Consider the following 22,385-nt stretch of genomic DNA (forward strand, 5'->3'; position numbering starts at 1 on the left):
ATGAAGGTCGGCCATACTTTTGAAGGTAAACGTCTTAAAGACCACGTGATTCGCAGCCTTGACGCCATTGATGCCGATGACTGCGAACTACATTGCTTCTGGGAACCAGACTGCGTTAGTTTCAACTTTAAGAAGTCTATGAGCCAATGTGAGCTAAATAACTCCACTTTCGAAGAAAAACAGAAGAAGCTGGAGACACACTATGATTACATTTACCGGGAAGCTGAGGCAAGTGTAGTCTTCCTTAAAGCAATTTTTGTCTCGTTTCGTGATAATTCTCTGGAAAAACAGTCAGAAATCTTTATTTAAAGGTATTACACCCATGCACTATTTGCATCCTCGTTCCCAGGTTAGGAGAGAACCCTGGGAACGAGGTTGACGCTATTTACAGGTAGTCATTACGACACCTGAATGAGGATATGAGGTTATCCCTATATTAAGATCTCTAATTACAGATAACCCACTCTGCAGCGCAGGAAAGGTTGGCCAAACAACCGGGCTCTACGCCCTCTTAGCCTGTGTGGAAGGCGCTCGAGAGGGGATTTAGAGGGCAGGAGGGGATTTCGGGCGCCCAATTCCCTTTTCCTTGCCTTTCGATCCCGCGAACGCCTGCCACGCAGGCTAAACCGTTTGTAGATGTTATTACAAAGGCAGCACTTTCTTCTCAGTTAGTTAATGACCCTGAATGTTGGTCGTGCCGGGGTCTGAACACACGACCTCCCGCTCAGCAGACCGGCGCTTTCCCAACTGAGGTCATCAGGCGGCGGTTAAATAATGCAGTTCTAATCACGGGTCTCTTTTTCTAGAACGAATGTGTTAATAACCGTTGCGAAAACAATGCAACCTGTCAAACCGGTTTTACAGACAAGGGATACCGCTGTTTGTGTACTGCTGGATTTGAAGGAAATTACTGTGAGATTGGTGAGTTTCTGGGAGAACGCCGAACTGAGACGGATAAATGCAAATACCTTAAGATCCTTACGATCAGTGACTGTTTCAAGTGTAAAAAACGTACACTGCGCAGCTCTGTGTTATGTAAATGATTAATTAAATGAGCGGAAAACGAAGCCTTGCTCGGCCGCTTTTCGCAACTTTTGACCTTTTTGGCGTGACTTTTCGGCCTTGTGCGTTCGGAGAAATCTTTTCATTTCAGAGGATCTTTATTAGACAAAACCGCTTTTCGTTTTTTTTTCAGAGAAATAGTTTGTATTTCATTTAGTAGAAAGTTTTCCTCCCTTTTTTAAACTACAGAGTTGGATTTTACTTTCTCGTCTGTTCGCGAGGGTCCAAGAAAGAAAATAACTTTGGTGGTCAGTAGTCCAGTAGTCGCGCAAACCACGTTTCAATATGGTGGACAGATGGTTCTTGAAAAGCTAATCTTCCTGCTTGCATCGTAGGTGCTGTGACTAAAGCAGCGGTATTTTCAAGATCATTAGTGCATTTTTCCTTTCTTTGCCTGTTTTCCTTCGATTTGACGGCTTGTTCATTTTCCAGACGTAGATGAGTGCGCCTCGGGAACACACAAGTGCGGTGCCGAGACGAACTGCACAAATAACAAAGGATCTTACAACTGCACTTGTAATCTGGGATATTATGGAGATGCAGAGAACTGTGAACCGGGTGAGTTCCGCAAAGTTTTGTTTCGAGTTATACGTTAATTATTCACTTAGGTTTCTTGGGTTTAACAAATGATGATTATGTTACTATTTTTTTTTTAAATTAAACACAACAAAACAATAAGAACTGACAACAACAACAACAAAAATAACAACAGCAACAACGAAACACTGTATTATTCCTGGGAGACAAATAGGGTTATGGGAATGAATTCTGAAGGTTAATCCGAGTTGGATAAACGAAATTCCGAACAAAGTTTTCTCTTCTAAAAACCCGTATCTTAAGATCAAAATAGATTTAAGTGGCAAAGACCCAGTAATTAAATCTGTAAACCCAAAATTACGGTTCAAATCAGGCTATGATCAGAAAGCAAAGTCATGATCGTGGTTCTAACCTCAGCCGGTTTACGCTTCAAGGTTATAATGTGACCTCAAGTAACTGAGATGACTTCTTGCAGTTTTTTTCTAAGGTTGAAATAAATTCTAGCAAATAATAAATGAAATTCATTCTGAAAAAAATAAATGGTTTTGTGATTAATGTATGTGACTGACGGAGTGATCAATGTTGCATTTCTCTCTTGTCATGTATTTTCTTGATTCATGAAAACGAGGCACTTACCTTCTCTTCTCGTTGTAACAAGAAAGTATTGAGTTAAATAAACTGCTACCATGTGGCCATATTCATCTCAAAATGGAATTGTCATTATTTGGTATCCCAGATCTCAGCCAAAGCGAGACTGCGCCGCAAAAATTGATTTGATAGTTATTATGGAAAGAAACACGAAGCATAAAAGCTCTTTTTGCTTTGTTTTTGCGTGTTTTCTGATGCAGTTTTATCGTCGTGCAAGGACGTTTTTGACAAGAATATGTAAGTAGCAAAATGATGTTAGTACCCTTTAATTAGAGCACCTCCGGCTAATACTTACATTTCAGTTGGTCAGTGATACGTACAAATCTTCATACAATTCAGTGCTATGTATGTTCACCTCTGTTTACTTGGTTTTTAGGTGTTCTAAAGAGCCATTTACACGGAGAGAGGAAGATCCTATCAGAGGACTATCCTAGCGCCTTAATATTTCCTGTATTCAGTTTAAATGTCGTAGTTTGTACTTTTCCCTATATAGCTAGGATCTTCCTAGCAAGAGGTAGGAAGATCCTAACACGATCCGAGGAAGATCTGAGCACCAGGTAAACTACTTTTGCTCGGAACTTCGGAACATCCTAAGTACTAGGGACAAACGAGACAAAAAAAATTGCGGCGTGTCGTTCACTGGGTAATCAAGGGAATAAAGGCCAAAACAAAATTTCTGTGCGTAAGCCCAACGAAAAGTTGTCTCGCCTTCTACTGAGGATCTTTCCTAGTGCTAGCATCTTTACTCCTCCCTCCATGTAACGGCTCCTAATTGTACCAGACCTTTAATTTGCATTAAAACAAACATGGGGGGGGGGGGGGGGGAGTTATTTTCAAACGGAAAGCGCTTACAATGCTCCATATTAACCGCCGATCGATAACACCGTGATTGTTAGCATAGTGTAATCACCTTGCAAGCTGTGGGACTGTAGTAACAGATTTCCGTTTCTTTACTCGATTTTTCAACTATCTTGTTTCAACTTTTTATTCATTTTTAACGTAAACGAAGAATGCATTAGCATGTATTGCTGGAAATAACTCATTCTCCTGTAAAACGGAGTTCTCGTATACATCACTAAAATCAGAACACAACCTTATCGTGCCATTCCAACATCGACTGTCCGAACTTTTTGTATGGTCGTTCAGTATATGTTGAGTCCGAAGAGGTACAGAGACGACAGCATCAACACAACATACTTTAATACGATAGATTCATACAGCTCCTCGAATGACAGCTCCACCGCCGGTCAGCGGTCAGTTAGTACTTCATGTTACTACATCTTCCTTTTTTTTTTTTAAGTTAACTAAATGTCAATAAGGACAACGCAGTTCTCCAGTGTCCTAAAGTGAAACTAATCTTAGCATTGTTCGATAAGTCTGTCCGGTCTTCTTAGAGCTCCTCTAGGTCTAAGGCGTGTCAGCATCGGTTCAGGCTGCAAGGGCTTGTCCACTGCTGGTTGGTCCCCAGGGACAGGTAGTTCTACATAATCTTCTTGGCTGGCTCCAGGAGCTGAGGATACGTCTGGGTTCCTCTCTCTTGTTGGTATCGGCTCATGATTCTCATAGTCTTCATTCTGGGGTGGGACCGGAGAACTTCCCACCAGAACTCTTCTTGTCATCCGGCGGTTTCTTCTCACTCGTCCGTTTTGGGTCTGTATGATTACAGATCTTGGACTCTCGTGTGGCTTAATCACTGTTCCTTCCTCTTTTAAATCGGGGATCCAAATGCGGTCACCGGGTGACAGTTCCTTTCCCTCTACTACTTTGTCTCTATGGTCATAATCGAATTTCATCTTAGCTCGGTACTCCTTCTCTTTCCTTCTGATGTGATCACGGTCTGGGGTCTCTGGCTTTAGCTCCTCCGGGTGACAGGGGACTCTTGTACGAAGTTTCCGACCCATGCTCAATTGTGCTGGAGAGTAACCGTGGTGCAATGGAGTATCTCTGTAATTCAGGAGAGCCAAGTATTCGTCATTACTCTTATTCAAGACCGCCTTCATAGTTTGGACCGCCCTTTCCACTTCACCGTTGGACTGGGGGTATCTTGGAGACGATGTTATGTGTTGAAACTGCCAGTCTGTGGAAAAGTTAGTGAACTCGTGTGAATCAAACTGGGGGCCATTGTCGCTAAATAAGATGTCTGGAATCCCATGTCGACTGAAGATCTTCTTAAGTTGCAGGATAGTCTGGGCAGAGTTTACATTCTTGGACACTTGACTTATCTCTACATCTCTTGAAAAGTAATCTACGGCTAGGAGGTAATGTTTATCCTTGTGCTGAAAGAAGTCTACGCCAACTCTGCTCCACGGTCGTTCTGGAAACTCAGTACCTTTCATTGGCTCAATGCGTTCTCTGCGATATTTCTCGCACATGGCGCAATTCTGCACGACTCTTGTGATGTCTTGGGAGATTCCAGGCCACCACACTGAGGAGGCCGCATTTGCACGTGTTTTGGTAATTCCTTGATGACCATCATGAAGACGCCTTAATACATCTGCCCGCAGCCTCGGAGGAATAATGATTCGTCGTCCTCTCAGGAGCAGGCCGTCGTGGAGGGAGATGTTGCCACGTTCACTCCAGTATTTAGCTATTGGCCCGTGGACTCTTCGTTTCTCTTCAGGCCATCCATTCTGCACATACTGCATCACAGTTTTAAGTGTGTCATCACTCTTCAACTCAGAACGTATCTCATCTAACCGCTGGTCGGAGGCAGGTAGGGTTACCAATACAGCATTCACATAGCACTCGACTTCGTCATGTAGGTCGTTCCATGACTTAGGCTCCTGGGCTTTACCCTCCTGGGGGGATCGAGACAATGAATCAGCTGTGTACAAGAGTTTACCAGGAACATGTGCGATGGCAAAGTCAAATCTCATGAGTCTTATCCTGAAGCGTTGTATGCGTACTGGTAGCTCGTCAATCAGCTTTGTGGAAAACAATGGAATCAATGGCTTGTGATCGGTTTCCACTTTAAATCTCATTCCGATCAAGAATTCAGCCCAGTGTTCAAGTGCCCATGTGATAGCCAAGGCCTCTTTTTCGATCTGGGCATAACGACGCTCTGTCTCGGTCATTGATCTGCTAGCATAAGCCACTGGCCTCATTTCACCGGACGGCTGCTTCTGCACGAGGACCGCACCAAGTCCAAAACTGCTGGCATCAGATGAGACCACGGTCTCCTTCTCTGGATCGTACAGTGCAAGAACTTGGTCGGATGCCATGTCTACTTTCAGCTGTCGGAAGGCTTCTTGTTGGGCTGTGCCCCACACCCACGCGTTCTCCTTCTTGAGCAAGTCTCTTAAGGGTTTCGTCGTCTCAGCCAGATTTGGGCAGAACTTCATAAGGTGGTTGACCAAACCCAGGAAACGTCTCAGGTCTGCAATGTTCTGGGGTTCTGCCATGTCGGTGATGGCTTTGATCTTGGAGGGATCTTTCCTGATTCCATCACTGTCAATGATTTGGCCCAAGTATTGCAACCTGTATTGAGAAAATAAACACTTCTCAAGGTTGAGTGTGAGTTTCCTCTCGACTAGCCTGTCAAGGACTTGCTTAAGTCGTTTGTCATGTTCCGCTTGGTCTTTCCCGATGATTAGAATATCATCCATGCGGCACTTGACCCCTTCTATTCCAGAGAGTTCTTTGTCCATCCTCTTTTGGAAATGTTCTGGGGCTGAGGATATGCCGAAGGGAAGACGCTTGAACATGTAACGGCCGAAGGGCGTGATAAAGGTAGTTAGCTTGGCACTTTCTGGGTTTAGGACTATCTGATGAAACCCTGAGTTGGCATCAAGTTTGGAGAATACTGAGCCTTCTGTTAGGCTTCCCAGGGTCTCTTCAACTGTTGGCATTTGATAGACTTCTCGGCGGACCGCTTGGTTAAGCCTGGTAAGATCAACACATATCCGCACCCTGCCATCGGCCTTTGGCACTACCACAATCGGTGAACACCATTCTGTCGGCTCATCCACTGGTTCAATAACGTCCAGTTGTTCCATACGCTTGATCTCCTCTTGCACTTGCTTCATTAGTGGCAGTGGTACTCGCCTGGGAGTGGTCAAACAAAAGGGTGTGGCCCCTTCCTTCAATTGAATTGTATGCTCACCCTCCAATTTGCCAAGGCCTTGAAAAAGTGATGGGTACTGCTTGACAATGTCCTCCTTGGTCCCTGAGTGGAGTGGATGGCTATCAGGCATTTGATGGACAGCTTTAACACTGTATGTCCCAGGGATTTCATGGATAAGACCAAGACTTCGGATGGCGGGTATCCCCAGAAGCAACTTGGATGCCCCACTGACTACGTACACTCGTTCTTTAATGACTGTTTCGTCTTGTTGGAGGTTCATGACTGCACATCCAAGGGTCTTTAAAGGAACATCCCCTGCTCCGACAAGTTCTCTGTCAGATTTTGAAAGTGTTCCATATGAAGACTTGTAGATGTGCTCAGGCATCACAGACACTTGTGCTCCTGTGTCGATGCACCATGCCAGCGTCTCTTGGTCTTGAATCTTGAGGTTGACATGCCATCCAGGGTCGGACCTACTGGTTTGAGAGTTTATTGCTGGTTCGGCCTTGGAGGTGTTTGGACTAGTGGGTGTATAAACCCCTCCCACAAATGTGAGGCTAAAGTTATCCTCGGTTTCAAGAACTTCGTTGACCGTCCTTGGAGGTACACTCTTGCATATGATAGGGAAATGTCCCATTTTGTTGCACTTGCTGCATCGTGTATCTGCCGCTGGGCAGTTCTTCTTGCCAGGGGGGTGTCGGCGGTTGCAATACCCACAGTTCCGGCCACTTGTTTGGAAGGGCTTCCTCTTGAAGTCTCGCTGGTTCCTTTGCTCTGTATCTTGACCAGCATGAGGGTCTTGCCTGTTCCCTCGCGGTGTGACGCTCTCAATCTCTGCGGTTTTTGATTCGTGTAACTCACGTTTTGTTGCTTCCTTCAAAGACAGGATTTTCACTGCCTTTTCGAGTGAAAGGGCTGCTCCCTCGTCATAGAGTTTTAGCTTGTAATTGTCTTCCTTGCAGGAAAAGGTAAGTTTGTCTCTAACTGCTTGCTCATAGAAATCGGCTGGGAACTTGCACTCGGCGGCTCTTTCCTTGACAGTCACCACCCACGAATCAAAGGTCTGTGTGGGCTCTCGTTTAAGGTGAAGCCAAAATTTCTCTCGCAGCATGAGTTGAGGGTCCCGTTTTTGAAAGTATTCATCAAACTTTGCCACAACGGTCGCGTAGTTGTCGGAGTCTTCGGCTGGAAGTTTCTCTTCTCCTCCCGCGGGGTCGTCACGCTCAGGTAGGTAGGTGAAATTCGAGTAAATTTCCAAACACGGCTCGCCGATGTGGTTTAATAGCAGCCCCACTTTCATTTCATCGGGTTTCTTTGAAGCTCCAATTGCCTTGAGGTAAATTTCGAATTTTTGTTTCCATTTTCCCCACGAGTGAGCAGGATTTCCCATCGAAATTTCCAGCGGTTCCGGTGGTTTGGCGAATGGCATGCTTTCCGCCATCTTGTTTTGAACCACGTGCGTAGGATCCGCGTGAAGTTTGACCGGTCAATTCGTCTCAGTATTTGATCCGTTTCTCCGATTAGTTTGATCTCCGCAACTGTAGGCTAGTAGGAAGGTCACGCTTCTGACACCATGTTGAGTCCGAAGAGGTACAGAGACGACAGCATCAACACAACATACTTTAATACGATAGATTCATACAGCTCCTCGAATGACAGCTCCACCGCCGGTCAGCGGTCAGTTAGTACTTCATGTTACTACAGTATATCCCTATCAGGCTTCGACGCATTGCATTCGGGTTTGCCGGTTTTGACCGTTGCAATTCAAGTTTGGGTACGGGGTGAACTGTTTAAGTCGAGTAATTTATTTGCATGCGTCTTGTAGCATTTTTTTGTAAACAAAATTGTTAGTCAACAGTATCTTTCGCATTTGCTTCGTTTTAAGATCTAGTGAAAACAAAGCGTACCCACTACTTATGGAGAACAAGGTTACTTACGTTTACTGTCACATGACCATGGCCACGATTTCAAATGGAGAATGCAGTGATGGTGGATGGACGCTGGTCATGAAGATTGATGGCAATCAGGTAAAGCTGAAGATGAATGAATGAATGAATGAATGAGATAAGAGAACAAACTGATTACCTCCCCCGGTTTACTTTTAATCTTAGACACGGCTCGTATATGTATGTTCTACCTTTGAGTCAGCCCTCTCTCGTATTAGAAGTTATTTTACCAACCCCCGTCCCCCCCGCCCCCCATGGTTCGCGATACTTTCAGCACTCGAAGATAAAATTCGTATCCCCGCGCGGCCATGTAATATCCTCTACATTTCAAATCAACAGTGTCAATTCGGTAATTGTCTTTAATTACTTTTTTGTCACTCCAGTTCAAAATCAGTGTCCCTTCCCTTTTTTTAAGTACCAATCTTAATCTCTTGTTGCCCTTGAAGTGACCATGAAATGTACCTGCTTCTTGCATTCCCTACTCATCTATTCACTAATTTCCTTATTTTCGGTTATTTGCTTAAAACTCCCTATAACTCGCGATCGAATTAACTTTTTTTGATTACCCTTGAAGGTTCGAGTTATTGGGAGTAGTAGTTATTTATTTACGAATTAAGATCCTCACATGAGAACAGGGGAAATTGACCACTGCCAGTGGTGAACTTGCAGCCACTTAGCTAATTTGAAAGGGAGGAATTCCCTCGAGGGCCTTTTAATATTTTCCCGCTTGTACACTTTTGACTGTTGTTGCGAATAATTTTAGATTGTCAGGCCGAGGCATGATTATAATGACTCTCCAACCGCCTCAGTCTGAGAGATACGGTAAAGGGTTGACTCGCAAAATGAGTATGAGAAATTATAGGGTCCTTTTAAGATTCTGATTTATGAAAAGAATTTCTTGAAATATATAAATGAAAGGATAAAGAGATTACATTGATTTAATTTGTAACTAATGTTCTTCCCAAAGCAAACGTTCCACTACACCTCTGAATACTGGCAAGATAAAAACACCTTTAATGTCGTTGGAGGAAAGACTGGTTTTGACTCACAGGAGACAAAACTTCCATCCTACTGGAACACATCCTTCACTAAGATCTGCCTCGGTATGAAGATCAACGACCAAATCAATTTTATTGTCATCAACCAGGGCGCCAGTTCCCTGTATTCACTCATCGCTGACGGACAATACAGGAACACTTCTCTCGGTCGCGAAGCTTGGATGTCACTAGCAGGCTCGGAAGCCTCCTTGCAGTTAAACTGTAAAATGGAAGGGTTCAACGCAAAGTGTATCACGAGTAACCGCTCCAAAGCAAGAATCGGTATCCTTGGTAACGATCAAACCAATTGCTATAATTGTAACTCCAGATTGGGTTTTGGTACTGCGGGAAACTTTGATAACAATAATACGTGTGGAAGCTTGGACAACGATGGGGCTAAAAGACTGAGCATCAGGGCAGTGGGGTATATTCTGGTACAGTAAAAAGAAAGCAACAGCTAAACAAGTGGTCATAATTAAAGTCGCTTATAATAATGGACGTGGACGTGTTTTCCATTGTGACTGCTTTCATAGCGCACGTTTTACTACGATTCTAGTCTCTGAAGAAGCAGCAACGAAACCTTTAATCTTGACGAAGGAAAGACGGGGTTTGACTCGTAGGAGAACAAACTTCCCTCCTACTGGAACACATCCTTCACCAAGATCCGCCTCGGTTAGAAGATCAACAACCAGATCAATTTTATTGAAATCACCGAAAGCTCCAGTTCCCCAGGAACACGTGTGGAAATGAGGCTAAACATGGAGGAGACAACGGCAACAAACTGATAAGAGCCATGGGGTACATTTTAGTGCAGTGAAAAGCACTCGACTCATCTACCTTTGTTTCACTGAAATTTGTTGTCTTTTAGAACTTGATCTGTCGAAGCTCCTTTTATCCACATCTGCATGAGTTATTATCACTCATGGACAAAACTTTGATTGAAATTCCATTCGGCGTATAGAAGTAGCACACTGACTATAATATTAAGGATACTTTCCATTGGGAAATCTGGATAAATTTCGAAATCCTGATTTTCGATTCGCAATTAAACATGAAATCCAACAACTGATTTTAACGCCAAGATATCCGTTCTTGAATTTCCTGTCCTTCCTTCTTTTTCTTTTCTTTCTTTTTTGAGGGGGAGCGGGTTGCTGGGATGTATAGGCGGCGAGGGGGAAATCCGAAGAGGGATTTTAAAAAGGGTTGTTATAAACAGCGGTCCTGCACGCGCATTCATAATTAACAGGGTATCAGTTTTCGTTCGTCTCATCCTTAAATAGGGTCAGGTTTTAAGACTCTGGGCGGCCAACCTATGCGAAATTTATGGGAATACCCCCCGGGCAGGCTAAAAGTCTAACAAAATAGATGTTCATTGTTTCGTATCAAGGCAAGGGGTCTCAAGGTATTATATCTATTCATCAGCGAACAATCTAGTATACTTTGCGCACGTACGCTTCCATCTCAAAGGTACTTTGGACTCCCCGGCAATTTGTTTGATTTTTCTGTTTTTCGCCTATGTTGTGCGTCTATAGGGAATAACTCTGTAACGTAAAAGATTTACCGTATTAAATCGCACTATCCAGCACTAGAAATGATCTCAGGAAAACGCGAGGAGGTAGAAAACTAGAAATTGTTAATTCGCGCCACGTACGGTGGCCTGTGGACGATGATTACAGGTGTAAATAAGTAATAAATGCCATGAAACGCATTTGTAGCAAAACTGATTAAGCAGATTTAAGCCTTTTTATGACTAAACTTTATCTCTCGTAATATTTTTTCCCTGTACATGCATAGATGGTAAGGCTAAAAATTTCCCAAAACGACCGCGAGACAACTAAGATATAAATTAAAGATTCAAGAGAGAATGATCATGAGGAAGCTCATTCTCTCTTGTCAGAATGCAGAAAAACAATTAGTAGGACAGAGGTGAGCTGCATGTTATGTAATTAATGGACTGAGTCGTTAAACGTTCCAAACTGCAAAAAATGTGAGAAACAGAGACTACAGCGTATTTATTAACAAAATATAAAATAAACTTAAATACAAGAATATTGTTAAAAGGGCTCGTGTTAGTGAAGTTATCTTGTTGTTTTTGTTCGCTCCGAGGGTGATTTAGATAGAACTTTATTTTTTTTTCTTTTATTACCCCTTAAAGCAATCTTTTTTCGCCAACCAATAGAAAGTCTAAAATTAAAGTCAGTTTACATATGCTACTCTAGTATAGTAGTCAAGATTCTAGGAGACTATAAGAAGTAAACTCTAATTATCGTCAATATTGGTTATTAAGTACTGGCCATTGCATGGTCTTGAGTCCAATTACGAATGCAAAGATGTCCAGATAAGTTTGAATCTTTTGGTCGTATAGTACATAGAGCACCGGTATCAGACGAAGCATTGTTTTATGCGGTTTGGACGGACACCTTTACGGAAAGTCAACTTAAAAGAAGAATTTGTTTTTTAAACAAAATAATTTATTGACCTGCCGTTCTTTAAATAATGCTGTTTAAAATTTTGTGGATGTTGTTGAAGTGTCTGTCCTGGATTCCTGTGCAGGCCTCAAATAAAGGTTAGTTTATTCGAGTCGGAAGTTGAGTTAAAATTAAGGAAAAGTTGAAACCAAAGAAAATATAAATTAAGTTCACTCGCGTTCTCAGTCAAACGGATTTGTTTTTTAAAATTCTATAGTTCGTAAACAAGGTTCATAACTTTAACATGGAGCCACCAGTTGATTGCTTGGTTCTAAAAGAAATATTGATGTATAATACATGAAAAAATTCTGTGGCTTCTATTTCTAGGTTTAACTGAGAAATGTTTTACCTCACTTAATCGCGCATAATCAGTGGAAATCCGTAAATATTTAATTTAGCACAAAGTGGTTCATAATGTCACATTACTATTCAGATATTCTTGTACATTTATTAAGTATTTAGTCGTAAAACCAACTAACATCAAGATTGAAAGTTTTTTAAACGAAGAAGGATGGTGCTTTCTTTTTTAAATATTTTCGCTCGTTTTAAAGATATTTAAGTTAAAAGAGATGACATCAGCATTGCTGCCGCGCGCTTTGCGACATCTGTAGATTCCTCTATGTGATCTGGTGACGTAATAGTGATTTACCCTGGCCTATGATGATTACAAGAACGCTCTTAGTAGCGTTGAGTCTCGCTTGCTTGGAGATAACGTTTTGGGCGGCTGGTGCTGTTATGCTACTTTTTCGTTTGGAATACAAAACGAGTGTTATATGTCATAATGTAAATACTCAAAGCGTAAAAATTGCAAGAAGAGACAGGCTACAAATCTTAGCTTTTGAAACCTTCTACATCACTTGATATTTCTCTAGTGAGGAGAACTCTTTCGGGGATTTTCAGTACATTCAAAAAATTGAGCGATGATTTTTTTCAGTATAAATATAATTATATGCCTTCTTTGTAGCGGACAAGATACAGCTCGGTACAGTTTTTGTTCAGCACAAGAAAAATGTGCAAGTTTAGCAGAACTTTATACAACAGACAGTTCAAGTGGTATCCTCCGTGTGTTTTAATTGGTTTTTGTTCTTTTTCAAAAACCAGGATTTTCAAAATTCAATTTTATTAGGAATGGTAAAAAACAACCATTCTGAAAATGTGCTACCTTTCAATCATTATTTTATCAGTTTAAAAAATATATTTGTAGGTTTACTTACCTCTCAGACTCATGTCGTAAGCTTAAGATGAAGGTCGACCATATTTTTGAAGGAAAACGTCTTAAAGAGCACCTGATTCGCAGTGTTGACGCCATTGATGCCGATGGCTGCGAGGTGCTTTGTTTCCTGGAACCAGACTGCGTTAGTTTCAACTTTAAGAAGTCTATGAGCCAATGTGAGCTGAATAACTCCACTTTCGAAGAAAAAGAAGATAAGCTGGAGACAAACTATGATTACATTTATCAAGGAGCGGAGGTAAGAAAGGAATATCAGTTTGACTTCAATCATGATTATGTACGGCGTAATATTTGAGGCAAACTAAAAGGGCTAGACTAAATTATACACGATGGCCTTTGTACCTAGCAACGAACGATGCCTAATTTTATTAGAACTAACCGGAAAAGATTATTGAAAATTTGAACTGCAGGATGAAGATCATCGAAAAAGACGCAACCTTGTCACTTTGTGATCCACGATTCTAGGTAAAACAGTTAAAAGCAAAGCTAGAGACTTCTCAGGTACCTTTAAGTAAATTAAAATTTAAAGGCGCAAAATGAGGATACGAGGTTATCCCTTTATTAAGATCTCTAATTACAGATAACCCACCTTTCAGCGCAGGAAAGGTTGGCCACACCACCGGGGTCTATGCCTCCTTAACCTGAGTGGCAGGGACATTCAGTAGCAGGCGTTCGAAGGGATCGAAGGAGTGGGGATTTGGAGCCCCCAAATTCCCTTTTCGTTCCCTTTCTTAAACCGTTTGTAGATGTCATTGCAAAGGCAGCACTTTCCTCTCAGTTATTTAATGACCCTGAGTGGTTGTCCGTGCTGGGGTCTGAATACGCGACCTCCCGCTCAGCGGCCGGGCCCTCACTCTCCCAACTGAGGTAACCAGACGGCGGTTAAAGAATGCATTTTCGATCACTTGCCTTTTTTTTTCTAGAACAAATGTGCCAATAACCGTTGCGAAAATAATGCAACCTGTCAAACCGGTTTTACAGACAAGGGATTCCGCTGCTTGTGTACTGCTGGATTTGAAGGAAATTACTGTGAGATTGGTGAGTTTCTGGGGGAACACCGATTGGCCATGGGAACTGAGACTGTGATAACTACACCTTAAGATCTTTACGATTACTGAATGTTTCAGGCGTTAAAAACTCACACTGTACAGCTGTGTGTTATGTAAATGCTTAATTAAATGAACGTTAAGCTAGGCCTTGCTCGGGCGCTGTCAACTTTTTAGCAATTTTTGACCTGTTCGGCAACACTTCATGTCTTTTGTCTTTGGATCAACCTTTTCATTTTAGGCGCGAGAATCTTTATTAGACTAAAAGTTTGTATTTCATTTCGTAGCAAGTTTTTGTCCTTTTTTGAAACTACAGCGTTGGATTTTGATTTTATTTCTCTCTTTAGGTGTGGTTCTTAAAGGCTTATCTTTTACCTGCTGCTTGTATTGTAGGTGCCGTGACTAAAGTAGCGGTTTTTCAAGATTATTAGTACATTTTTCCTTTTTTTGTTTTTTGTTTTTCTTTCATTTGACGGCTTGTTCATTTTCTAGACGTAGATGAGTGCGCCTCGGGAACACACAAGTGCGGTGCCAATACGATCTGCACAAATAACAAAGGATCTTACAACTGCACATGTAATCGCCTGGGATATTATGGAGATGCAGAGAACTGTGAACCGGGTGAGTTCCGCAAAGTCTTATCTCGAGTTAATTATAATATTCAAAGTCTTGACTTTAACAAATGATTATTTTATTTCCAAAAAAGAAAACAAAAAACACACAACAAAACGATAACAACAACTGACAATACGAATAACAACAGCAACAACGAAGCACTTATTCATGAGAGACAAGTTGGGTAAGGGGAATAAATTCTGAAGGTTTTAAAATCTTCCGACACCGATAAACGAAATTCCAAACAAAGTTTTCTCTTCTACAAACTCGTATCTTACTCGTATCTCAAAATGGTATTGAGCTTTACGTCGCAAAGACCCAGTAATCTGTAAACCCAAAATAACCGCGGGTACAAATCAGATGCAAAGTCGATATTACACTAATATGACCTCGAGAAACTGGCATGACTTCTTGCGGTTCCCTTTTTTTTCTATAGTTGCAATAAAGTTTAGCGAATAATAAATAAAATTCACCCTGAAAGAAATATATGGTTTTATGATTAATCCATGTAATGTGACTGACGGAGTGATCACCCTGAAAGAAATATATGGGGTGTTCCTGCCATCCGAGCTATTTTCATGTACAAACATGAACCACAAAGGACTGCAAAGGACCGCAAACAAGGGGCCACATTCATCTCAAAATTGAACTGTCACTATTCGGTATCCCAAAAAGCAGATCTCAGCTAAAGCGAGACTCCCAACATTAACAGCAATAATTGACTTGATAATAATAATGTAAAGGAACACGAATTAGCATAAAAGTTATTTTTGTTTATTTGTTTTTGCGTGTGCCGGTGTACATTTCTGACGCAGTTTTATCGTGCAAGGACGTGTTTGACAAGAATATGTAAGTAGCAAAATGATGTTAGAACCCTTATACTACTTTCGCTAGGAAGATCCTATAGATCTATGGAGTACTAGAGAAAATCCAGACAAAAAAATGGCGGCGTGTCGTGAGTGGGTAATCAAAACGCCCAAACAAAATTTCTGCACCTAAACCCAACGAAAAGACAGAGGATCTTTCTCACTGGTGCTTGGACCTTTATTCCTCCCGCCATGTAAAAGGTCCTAATTGTGCCTCAGTTAATTTGCATTAAAACGAACCTTCGCGTTTAAATATATTTTCAAAGGAAAGAGCTCACGATGCTAGCATAGTGTGATCAGGACCATACCTTTCCGCTTCTTTACTCGATTTTTCAACTACCGTAAATGCTCGAATTAGCGCCCAGCTTCAAATAAGCGCCCCGCTTCGAATTAGCGCCCCTCGTAAGGCTCAAAATATGTAATAAGCACCCCCCTTCAAATAAGCGCCCCTCCCCCGAGAAAAAATGAGTTTCGGTACTCTGTACGATGATACGAGACGTATACGGTCTATACGGTTCTTTTAATGAAATGTGACATTGTTAAATAGTATAAAAAGTAATGTCCTTTCAAAGTCTCACGGGTTTGCTTCTCATTTCCTTGATAGAAATATTCATATCCATCCTTGAGGACCGCGATACAGAAATTGAAGTTGATTAAGAATCCAAATTCTTGTTCTATTGCAGAAATAAAATACACTTTTTAATGAAAAAGTCTTAAGAACGTTTTGAGTTCGCAAAAATTAGTTTTCTATAAGGTTTTTTGAATTTTTTATGTTGCAGTTTGGTTTTAATTAGAAATAAAGATAGTGTCATTTTGAGGCTAAAAATTGATAAACGAAATAAGCGCCCCCCTTCGATTTAGCGCCCCCCTCTCGCCTTAGAAAATTAAATAAGCGCCCCGGGCGCTAATTCGAGCATTTACGGTATCTTGTATCACCTTTTTATCATCATTTCTAACCTAGAGCAAGAATCCATTAGCATGTATTTCTGGAAATAACTCATTCTCCTGTAACATGGAGTTCTCGTATCACTAAAAACAGTCGAGAACACAACCTTATCGTGCTATTCCTACATTGACTGCATGTCCACAGTTTTTGAGTGGTCATTCAGAATATCAGGCTTCGAATTACTTTCGGGTTGGCCGGTTTTGACAGTTGCAATTCAGTTTTGGATACGGGGTGAAGTGTTTAAGTGGCAATAATTTGCGAGCGTCTCGTTGCATTTTCTTGTGTAAACAAACTTGTTAGTCAACAGTCTCATTCGTATTTGCTTCTTTTAAAGATCCAGTGTAAACAAAGTGTACCCACTACTTATGGCGAATGAGGTTATTGACGTTTACTGTCACATGACCATGGCCACGATTTCAAATGGAGAATGCAGTGATGGTGGATGGACGCTGGTCATGAAGATTGACGGCAATCAGGTAAAGCTGAAGATAAGTGGATGAATGAATGAATGAATGAATTGATTTACTGATGATGAAAGGCTAATACAAACTAAATATTACATTCCCCAGTTTACTCTCGTATCAGTTAGTAGTTATTTTACAAATTTACATCTCCCCTCAAATGGGAACAGGGAAAATTGGCGAAACCCCGTCGAGTGTGACCAAATAGCCACTGAGTTAATTTTTAAGGACCAGACGGTAGCAGAAAGTCCCTCGAAGGTCTTTTGATATTTCCCAAAAACCATTTTCCTTGTCAGTACAGTTGACTCTAGATAACTCGAACCCTTGCTAACTCGAACCTCGCGCTAACTCGATAGAACCAGAGTCGATTTCCCCTGGTACATAAATGTGTTGTATTTTTACCCCCGACAACTCGAACCTCCCTGCCCGCTAACCCGAAGTAATTTTCGTTTCCTTACAGATCTATTCTATATATATAATCTTACCCTAGATAACTCGAATCATTTTTTATGCCTGTGACAAGTCAGAATAATAATAATAATAAAAAACAGCGTGCTGAAGTCCGAAACACTCAATTTATTTATGTATGTTTATAATCTTAATCACAGCTCGCCTCCCTTGAAGTGAGATGTGCCTGATTCTTTGTATTCCCTCCTCATCTATTTGCTAGTTTCCTTATTTTCTGTTCGAACTCCCGACAACTCGAACTTTTTTCGAATACCCCAGAAGGTTCGAGTTATACATCGGGAGTCGACTGTAGCAAGAGTAATTTTTTTTTACGAATTTAAACAGGGGAAGAGATTGACCACTGCCACTGGTAAACTTGCAGCCACTGAGCTAATTTTAAATGGACAGTAGCAGCAGTAGGCTCGATTTCCGCTGTCTTCCGGGTCCGGTCTTTGAGTGCGGGCTCATTTTCCCGAACAGCGGCTGGTAATCGAACCTATAGCAGCAGCAGCTGCGGGCAGCAGAAGGAAAAATTCCCTCGAGGGCCTTTCAATATTATCCCGCTTGTGCACTTTTTACCTTTGTTGTGAATAATTTTAGATTGTCAGGCGAGGTATGATAACAATAAATCTTCGACCGCTTCAGTCTGAGAGATACGGTAAAGAGAGATATTGAAGGAAAGATATTAATTCAGGACAATGAACAACAGTATACAAGGACTGTCAGGCGGTTAAGGTTTGACCCGCAGAATGAGTATCAGAGATTATATCGTCCTTTTGAGCTTCTGATTTATGAAATAAAATTTTCCTGAATGCATAAAAGAATAAAGAGATTACCTTGCTTTAATTTGTAACTATCTTCCCAAAGCAAACGTTCCACTACACCTCTGCATACTGGCAAGATAAAAACACCTTTAATGTTGATGGAGGCAAGACTGGATTTGACTCACTGGAGACCAAACTTCCCTCCTACTGGAACACATCCTTCTCCAAGATCTGCCTCGGTATGAAGATCAACAACCAGTTCAATTTTATTGAAATCACTAAGAGCGCCAGTTCCCTGTATTCACTGATCGCTGATGGGCAATACCGCAGCACCTCACTGGGTCGTGACAAGTGGAAGTCCGTAGTTGGTCCTGATGCCTCCTTGCAGCTCACCTGTAACAAGGAAGGTTTCAATGCAGAGTGTACCATGACTGCACGCTCCAAAGCAAGAATAGGTATCCTTGCTAACGAGGACGGAGATTGCCACTCTTGTAATTCCAGGATCGGGTTTGGCACTGGAGGCAAACATGATGACTCTAACACATGTGGAAACATCGCTAAACGTGATGCAGATAATGGTGATCAACTCATTAAAGCTTTGGGGTACATTTTGGTACAGTGAGAGACATCCAGCCAAGAATTACTTGATCATACGCTATATCTTATGTCAGATTTGAGCTCTGTTAGTCCATTACTATACTGACCTGAAACTATAAGTGAAAACATTGTTCCATATTGCAGCCTGATTGAAAAAAAAAAAACGTTTCGCCAAATAGGCCTCTTGCGTGTCAAACAGACTTTTTTCGATCAAAAATATCTCTAAAGAAGCCAATATAAAAACTAAGCAATGCAATCTTTGCTTTTTTTCTCTTCGCTCTCTCTTTTTCCTGTTACCTTTTCCATCGTTTTTGTGATTTTTTAGCTCATCGGGCGCAAAAACCTGTTTATTGGCCCTTTTTTACTTAAATGGCTGCAAATTTCGTTCGATTTGTTTTCTAAAAATCGGCTTGATTTATTGCTCGTTAAGTCTTCCAAGAGGTGCGCAGAAATGATTAGCACTACACCTCATCTACAAGTAAAAGCGGGCGAAAGATAGCATCATCAGATACTTGCTTGATTCTTATAGTCAAAATAATGCTTGTTCATTTTCCATTCCACTTCGTCCGCTGGGCAAGGCCTGTAGGTTAAACTGAGGTTAATTCTGTCAACTAAAAAAGATATAGACTGCTTGATATACCTGCTAACATATATACCGTAAAATTCCGAAAATAAGCCCCTCCATGTATAAGCCCCTCCAAATATAAGCCTCCCAAACTGGTAACACAAAAAACCCTCCGTTAAATCGCCCCTTCAAATATAAGCCTCCCAGGGGGCTTGTACTTGGAAAATTTCCCTCAAATACAAAGTAAAACAAAGCAATAACGGTAAATTTACTTCCAACTATAAGGCTAGCCCAATCGATTTTGAAAATCAAGTTTCCCTCCGTAGATAAGCCCCTCCGAATATAAGCCCCTCAAAAGGTGCCTTTGAAAAATATAAACCCCGGAGCTTATTTTCGGAATTTTACGGTACCCCCCCCCCCCCCCCCCACCCATGGGGACTACTGTCTTTTATGTCAAGATCCAGTGTTACACTAGGCAAATGTCAATATTGCAACCTGCTGACACACAGTTACTTTCACATTCATGTATGGGGGCATAATTACTCATTCTGTCATCATTAGTAAACTGCACCTTAAGCAGTCTGACAAAGTCCCCCAACCAGTGTTGTAAATTATCCATGAAAAGCCCTGTGGGGAGTGGATTATAATAAGATATTTATTTGCGATTTAGGTGGTTTATAGTAACAGTTTTTAGAGACAAATTGCATGAAAAATAAACTTTCAGTGTCTAGTATAACACGCCTTCAAAATAGTCATGCCTCAACACTCTTCCGTTGCAGAAAGTGGTTCGAGAAGTAAAGCTTGACACTATTTTGTAGGCCACTTTTTTTGCAAGAGAAATGTTTCGAGATAAGTTTCAAGAAAGTTTACCGTTGTAACAGAGCATTGAAGGTTACCACATACTAACTTCAGGGTTGTCAGCAAGTCTACCTCCTCCTCCTTCTCATTTTTTTAAAATTTTCCCTCCAACACCACCACGACCCTATCGACCCTACACCGGCCCCACATCAACCCGCACATCGACCATACATCGAACGGTCTATTATTGTTGGTAAACTTGGAAACCCCACGTACATTTTAAGATGGTCAGGAGTAGTTCAGACGATTAGCGGAATATAGGTGGTGGATTGCCTAGGTACTGTGAAAAATCTTTAATGAGGGAATAATGAAATTAACAACAATAGGAAATCAATAGAAATGTAGTAGTGGTGGTGGTGAAGAAAAAAAACAATAGAAATATGGTGGAGGTGGTAGAGAAAAAACAATGGAAATGTGATGGTGGTGGTGGAGGAGGAAAACAATAGAAATGTGGTGGTAATGGTGGTGGAAAACTATGGAATGTGGTGCGTGGTGGTGTTGGTTGAGAAAAAACAATAAAAACGTGGTGGAGGTGGTAGAGAAAATAATAGAAATGTGGCGGTGGGAAACAATAGAAATGTTATGGTGGTGGTGGAGAAGGAAAACAATAGAAATGTGGTGGTGGAAAAAATAGAAATGTGTTGTTGAATTGGTGGTGGCGATGGTGGAGAAATAACTGCAATAGAAATGTGGGGGTGGTAGTACGTGGCGGTGGAAAACAATAGAAACGCTGTGGTGGTAATGGTGGAAGAGAAAAACAATACTGGAAACATGTCGGTGGTGGTAGTGGGGGTAAAGAAAACAGGCGGTGGTGGTGGCGGAAAACAATAGAGATCGTTACAAATGAAATGTGTTAAAAGAAAGATCGATGCAGGGTCGATGTGGGTTCAATGTGTAGTCGATGTAGGGTCGATTAGGGTCGTAGTGGGGGTGGAGGAAAAAATCTAAAAAAAAATGAGGAGGAGGAGGAAGGAGGGGTAAGTGTAAAATATAGCTAGTTTGATTCTTTTTTTTTTTAGGCTTGTTAATAGACTCCTCGTCCTTAAGTTGTTTTATTGTTTTGTGTTTCTATAATAATAAGTAAAGGCTCTCCTTTGGGTCCCTTGACTTAAACGGAGCTCTCGCAACCAGACAATGAGTTCACCAAGCGCTGAGATCATTGATGGACCGAACGGAGAAAACGGTATTGTAATACCGAGTCAAGATTGAAATAAAGAGTTTTTAGCTCCACTTTTTGTGCGCGTCTTATTGCCGATATTTAGCGCTAAATAGAAGACATAAACTGTTTTTCGCGTTGCTAGGTGACCGCTCCTTCTTCTTTTTTTTCATAGACGTTCAAGCCGGCTAACGTTACTTACCTGGCCAACCAAGGCAAAGCTTTTGTTTCCATTGAAAAGCACAGTTATTGTTATTATTTTTTAAACCAAAAAAAAAACGGCTATCAACTTATTACAGAAGCATAACTATGCTAAGGCACATAAACAGTATCCAGGAAGGCCAACGGAAGGCACTCCGTATTTATTCAATTAAGCGCATAAGCGCCAGCACTACAGGCAGGAATATTTAATATAAGCACCCAACTCGTATAAGCGCCCATTCCCCTACCACCCTCTGCCCAAAAAGTGACGTCACTGACAATGAGATTGAAATGGACTAACTTCTGCTAAGAGATTCCGTGAAGACCTTTGTTCTCTTAAAAAAAATTCAATGAACAGTTAAACTTCTATTTAAAACAACGGGAACATCTTCACGTTTTGTTCAGAAAAAGAAAAAGCTTAAAATTGTGAAAATGTATTAGCGCCCATCTTCGATTAAGCGCCAACATCGAATAAGTGCCCACTCTCAATTTCCCAAAACTTTGATAAGCCTATTAGTATGACAGGACGAAAATCGAATTAAATCTAGTTAAATGCGGATTCTTATAAGTAAAGACAGCTGTTATCCTGCGCCTCAGAGCGTCGACCCCAGTATTTTTGTTTGTTCCAGCACCTAAACAGAATTTTGTCGCTTACCAATCGGGAAAGCTTTACAAATGTTACTACTATGAGGTCCCATTGCAATTGAAACACTAATCGGCATTGCCATTGGTAATTCTTTAAAGAATTGCCCGTTAGCTTTGTGTATATTGAAGGGTACAGCATTTTTTTTGGATGTGTGGTGGCGTCAGAAATACTCTGCTTATGATCTCTTTCAGGCCCGTAGTATTTCCACATTGGTCCTTTTGAATA

At 41.3% G+C, this 22,385-nt stretch overlaps 2 protein-coding genes across 2 annotated transcripts; both read left to right on the forward strand.

The window, feature by feature from the left end:
* LOC140944722 (uncharacterized) lies at window positions 1–10,110 on the forward strand. The gene is made up of 7 exons (XM_073393841.1): window positions 1–228; window positions 807–921; window positions 1,495–1,620; window positions 2,448–2,484; window positions 8,196–8,337; window positions 9,224–9,663; window positions 10,026–10,110. Exons 1-7 carry the CDS (start codon window positions 1–3, stop codon window positions 10,108–10,110), a joined length of 1,173 nt encoding a protein of 390 aa, XP_073249942.1.
* A 2,892-nt stretch (window positions 10,111–13,002) lies between these two features.
* LOC140944723 (uncharacterized) lies at window positions 13,003–18,759 on the forward strand. The gene is made up of 6 exons (XM_073393842.1): window positions 13,003–13,230; window positions 13,916–14,030; window positions 14,531–14,659; window positions 15,469–15,502; window positions 16,800–16,941; window positions 18,241–18,759. The coding sequence occupies exons 1-6, from the start codon at window positions 13,003–13,005 to the stop codon at window positions 18,757–18,759; spliced, it is 1,167 nt and encodes a 388-aa protein (XP_073249943.1).
* Window positions 18,760–22,385: the final 3,626 nt, after the last annotated feature.

This window comes from Porites lutea, chromosome 7 (genome assembly GCF_958299795.1).
Source record: "Porites lutea chromosome 7, jaPorLute2.1, whole genome shotgun sequence".
NCBI classification, from domain to species: domain Eukaryota; kingdom Metazoa; phylum Cnidaria; class Anthozoa; order Scleractinia; family Poritidae; genus Porites; species Porites lutea.

Excerpts from the sequence above, each read along its gene's own strand:
- LOC140944722 (XM_073393841.1), top strand. The coding sequence starts at position 1 with ATGAAGGTCGGCCATACTTTTGAAGGTAAACGTCTTAAAGACCACGTG. Across the intron at positions 229-806 it reads ACATTTACCGGGAAGCTGAG|AACGAATGTGTTAATAACCG; the intron begins GCAAGTGTAGTC and ends CTCTTTTTCTAG. Across the intron at positions 922-1,494 it reads AGGAAATTACTGTGAGATTG|ACGTAGATGAGTGCGCCTCG; the intron begins GTGAGTTTCTGG and ends TTCATTTTCCAG.
- LOC140944723 (XM_073393842.1), top strand. The coding sequence starts at position 13,003 with ATGAAGGTCGACCATATTTTTGAAGGAAAACGTCTTAAAGAGCACCTG. Across the intron at positions 14,660-15,468 it reads TGCAGAGAACTGTGAACCGG|TTTTATCGTGCAAGGACGTG; the intron begins GTGAGTTCCGCA and ends TTTCTGACGCAG. Across the intron at positions 15,503-16,799 it reads GACGTGTTTGACAAGAATAT|ATCCAGTGTAAACAAAGTGT; the intron begins GTAAGTAGCAAA and ends CTTCTTTTAAAG.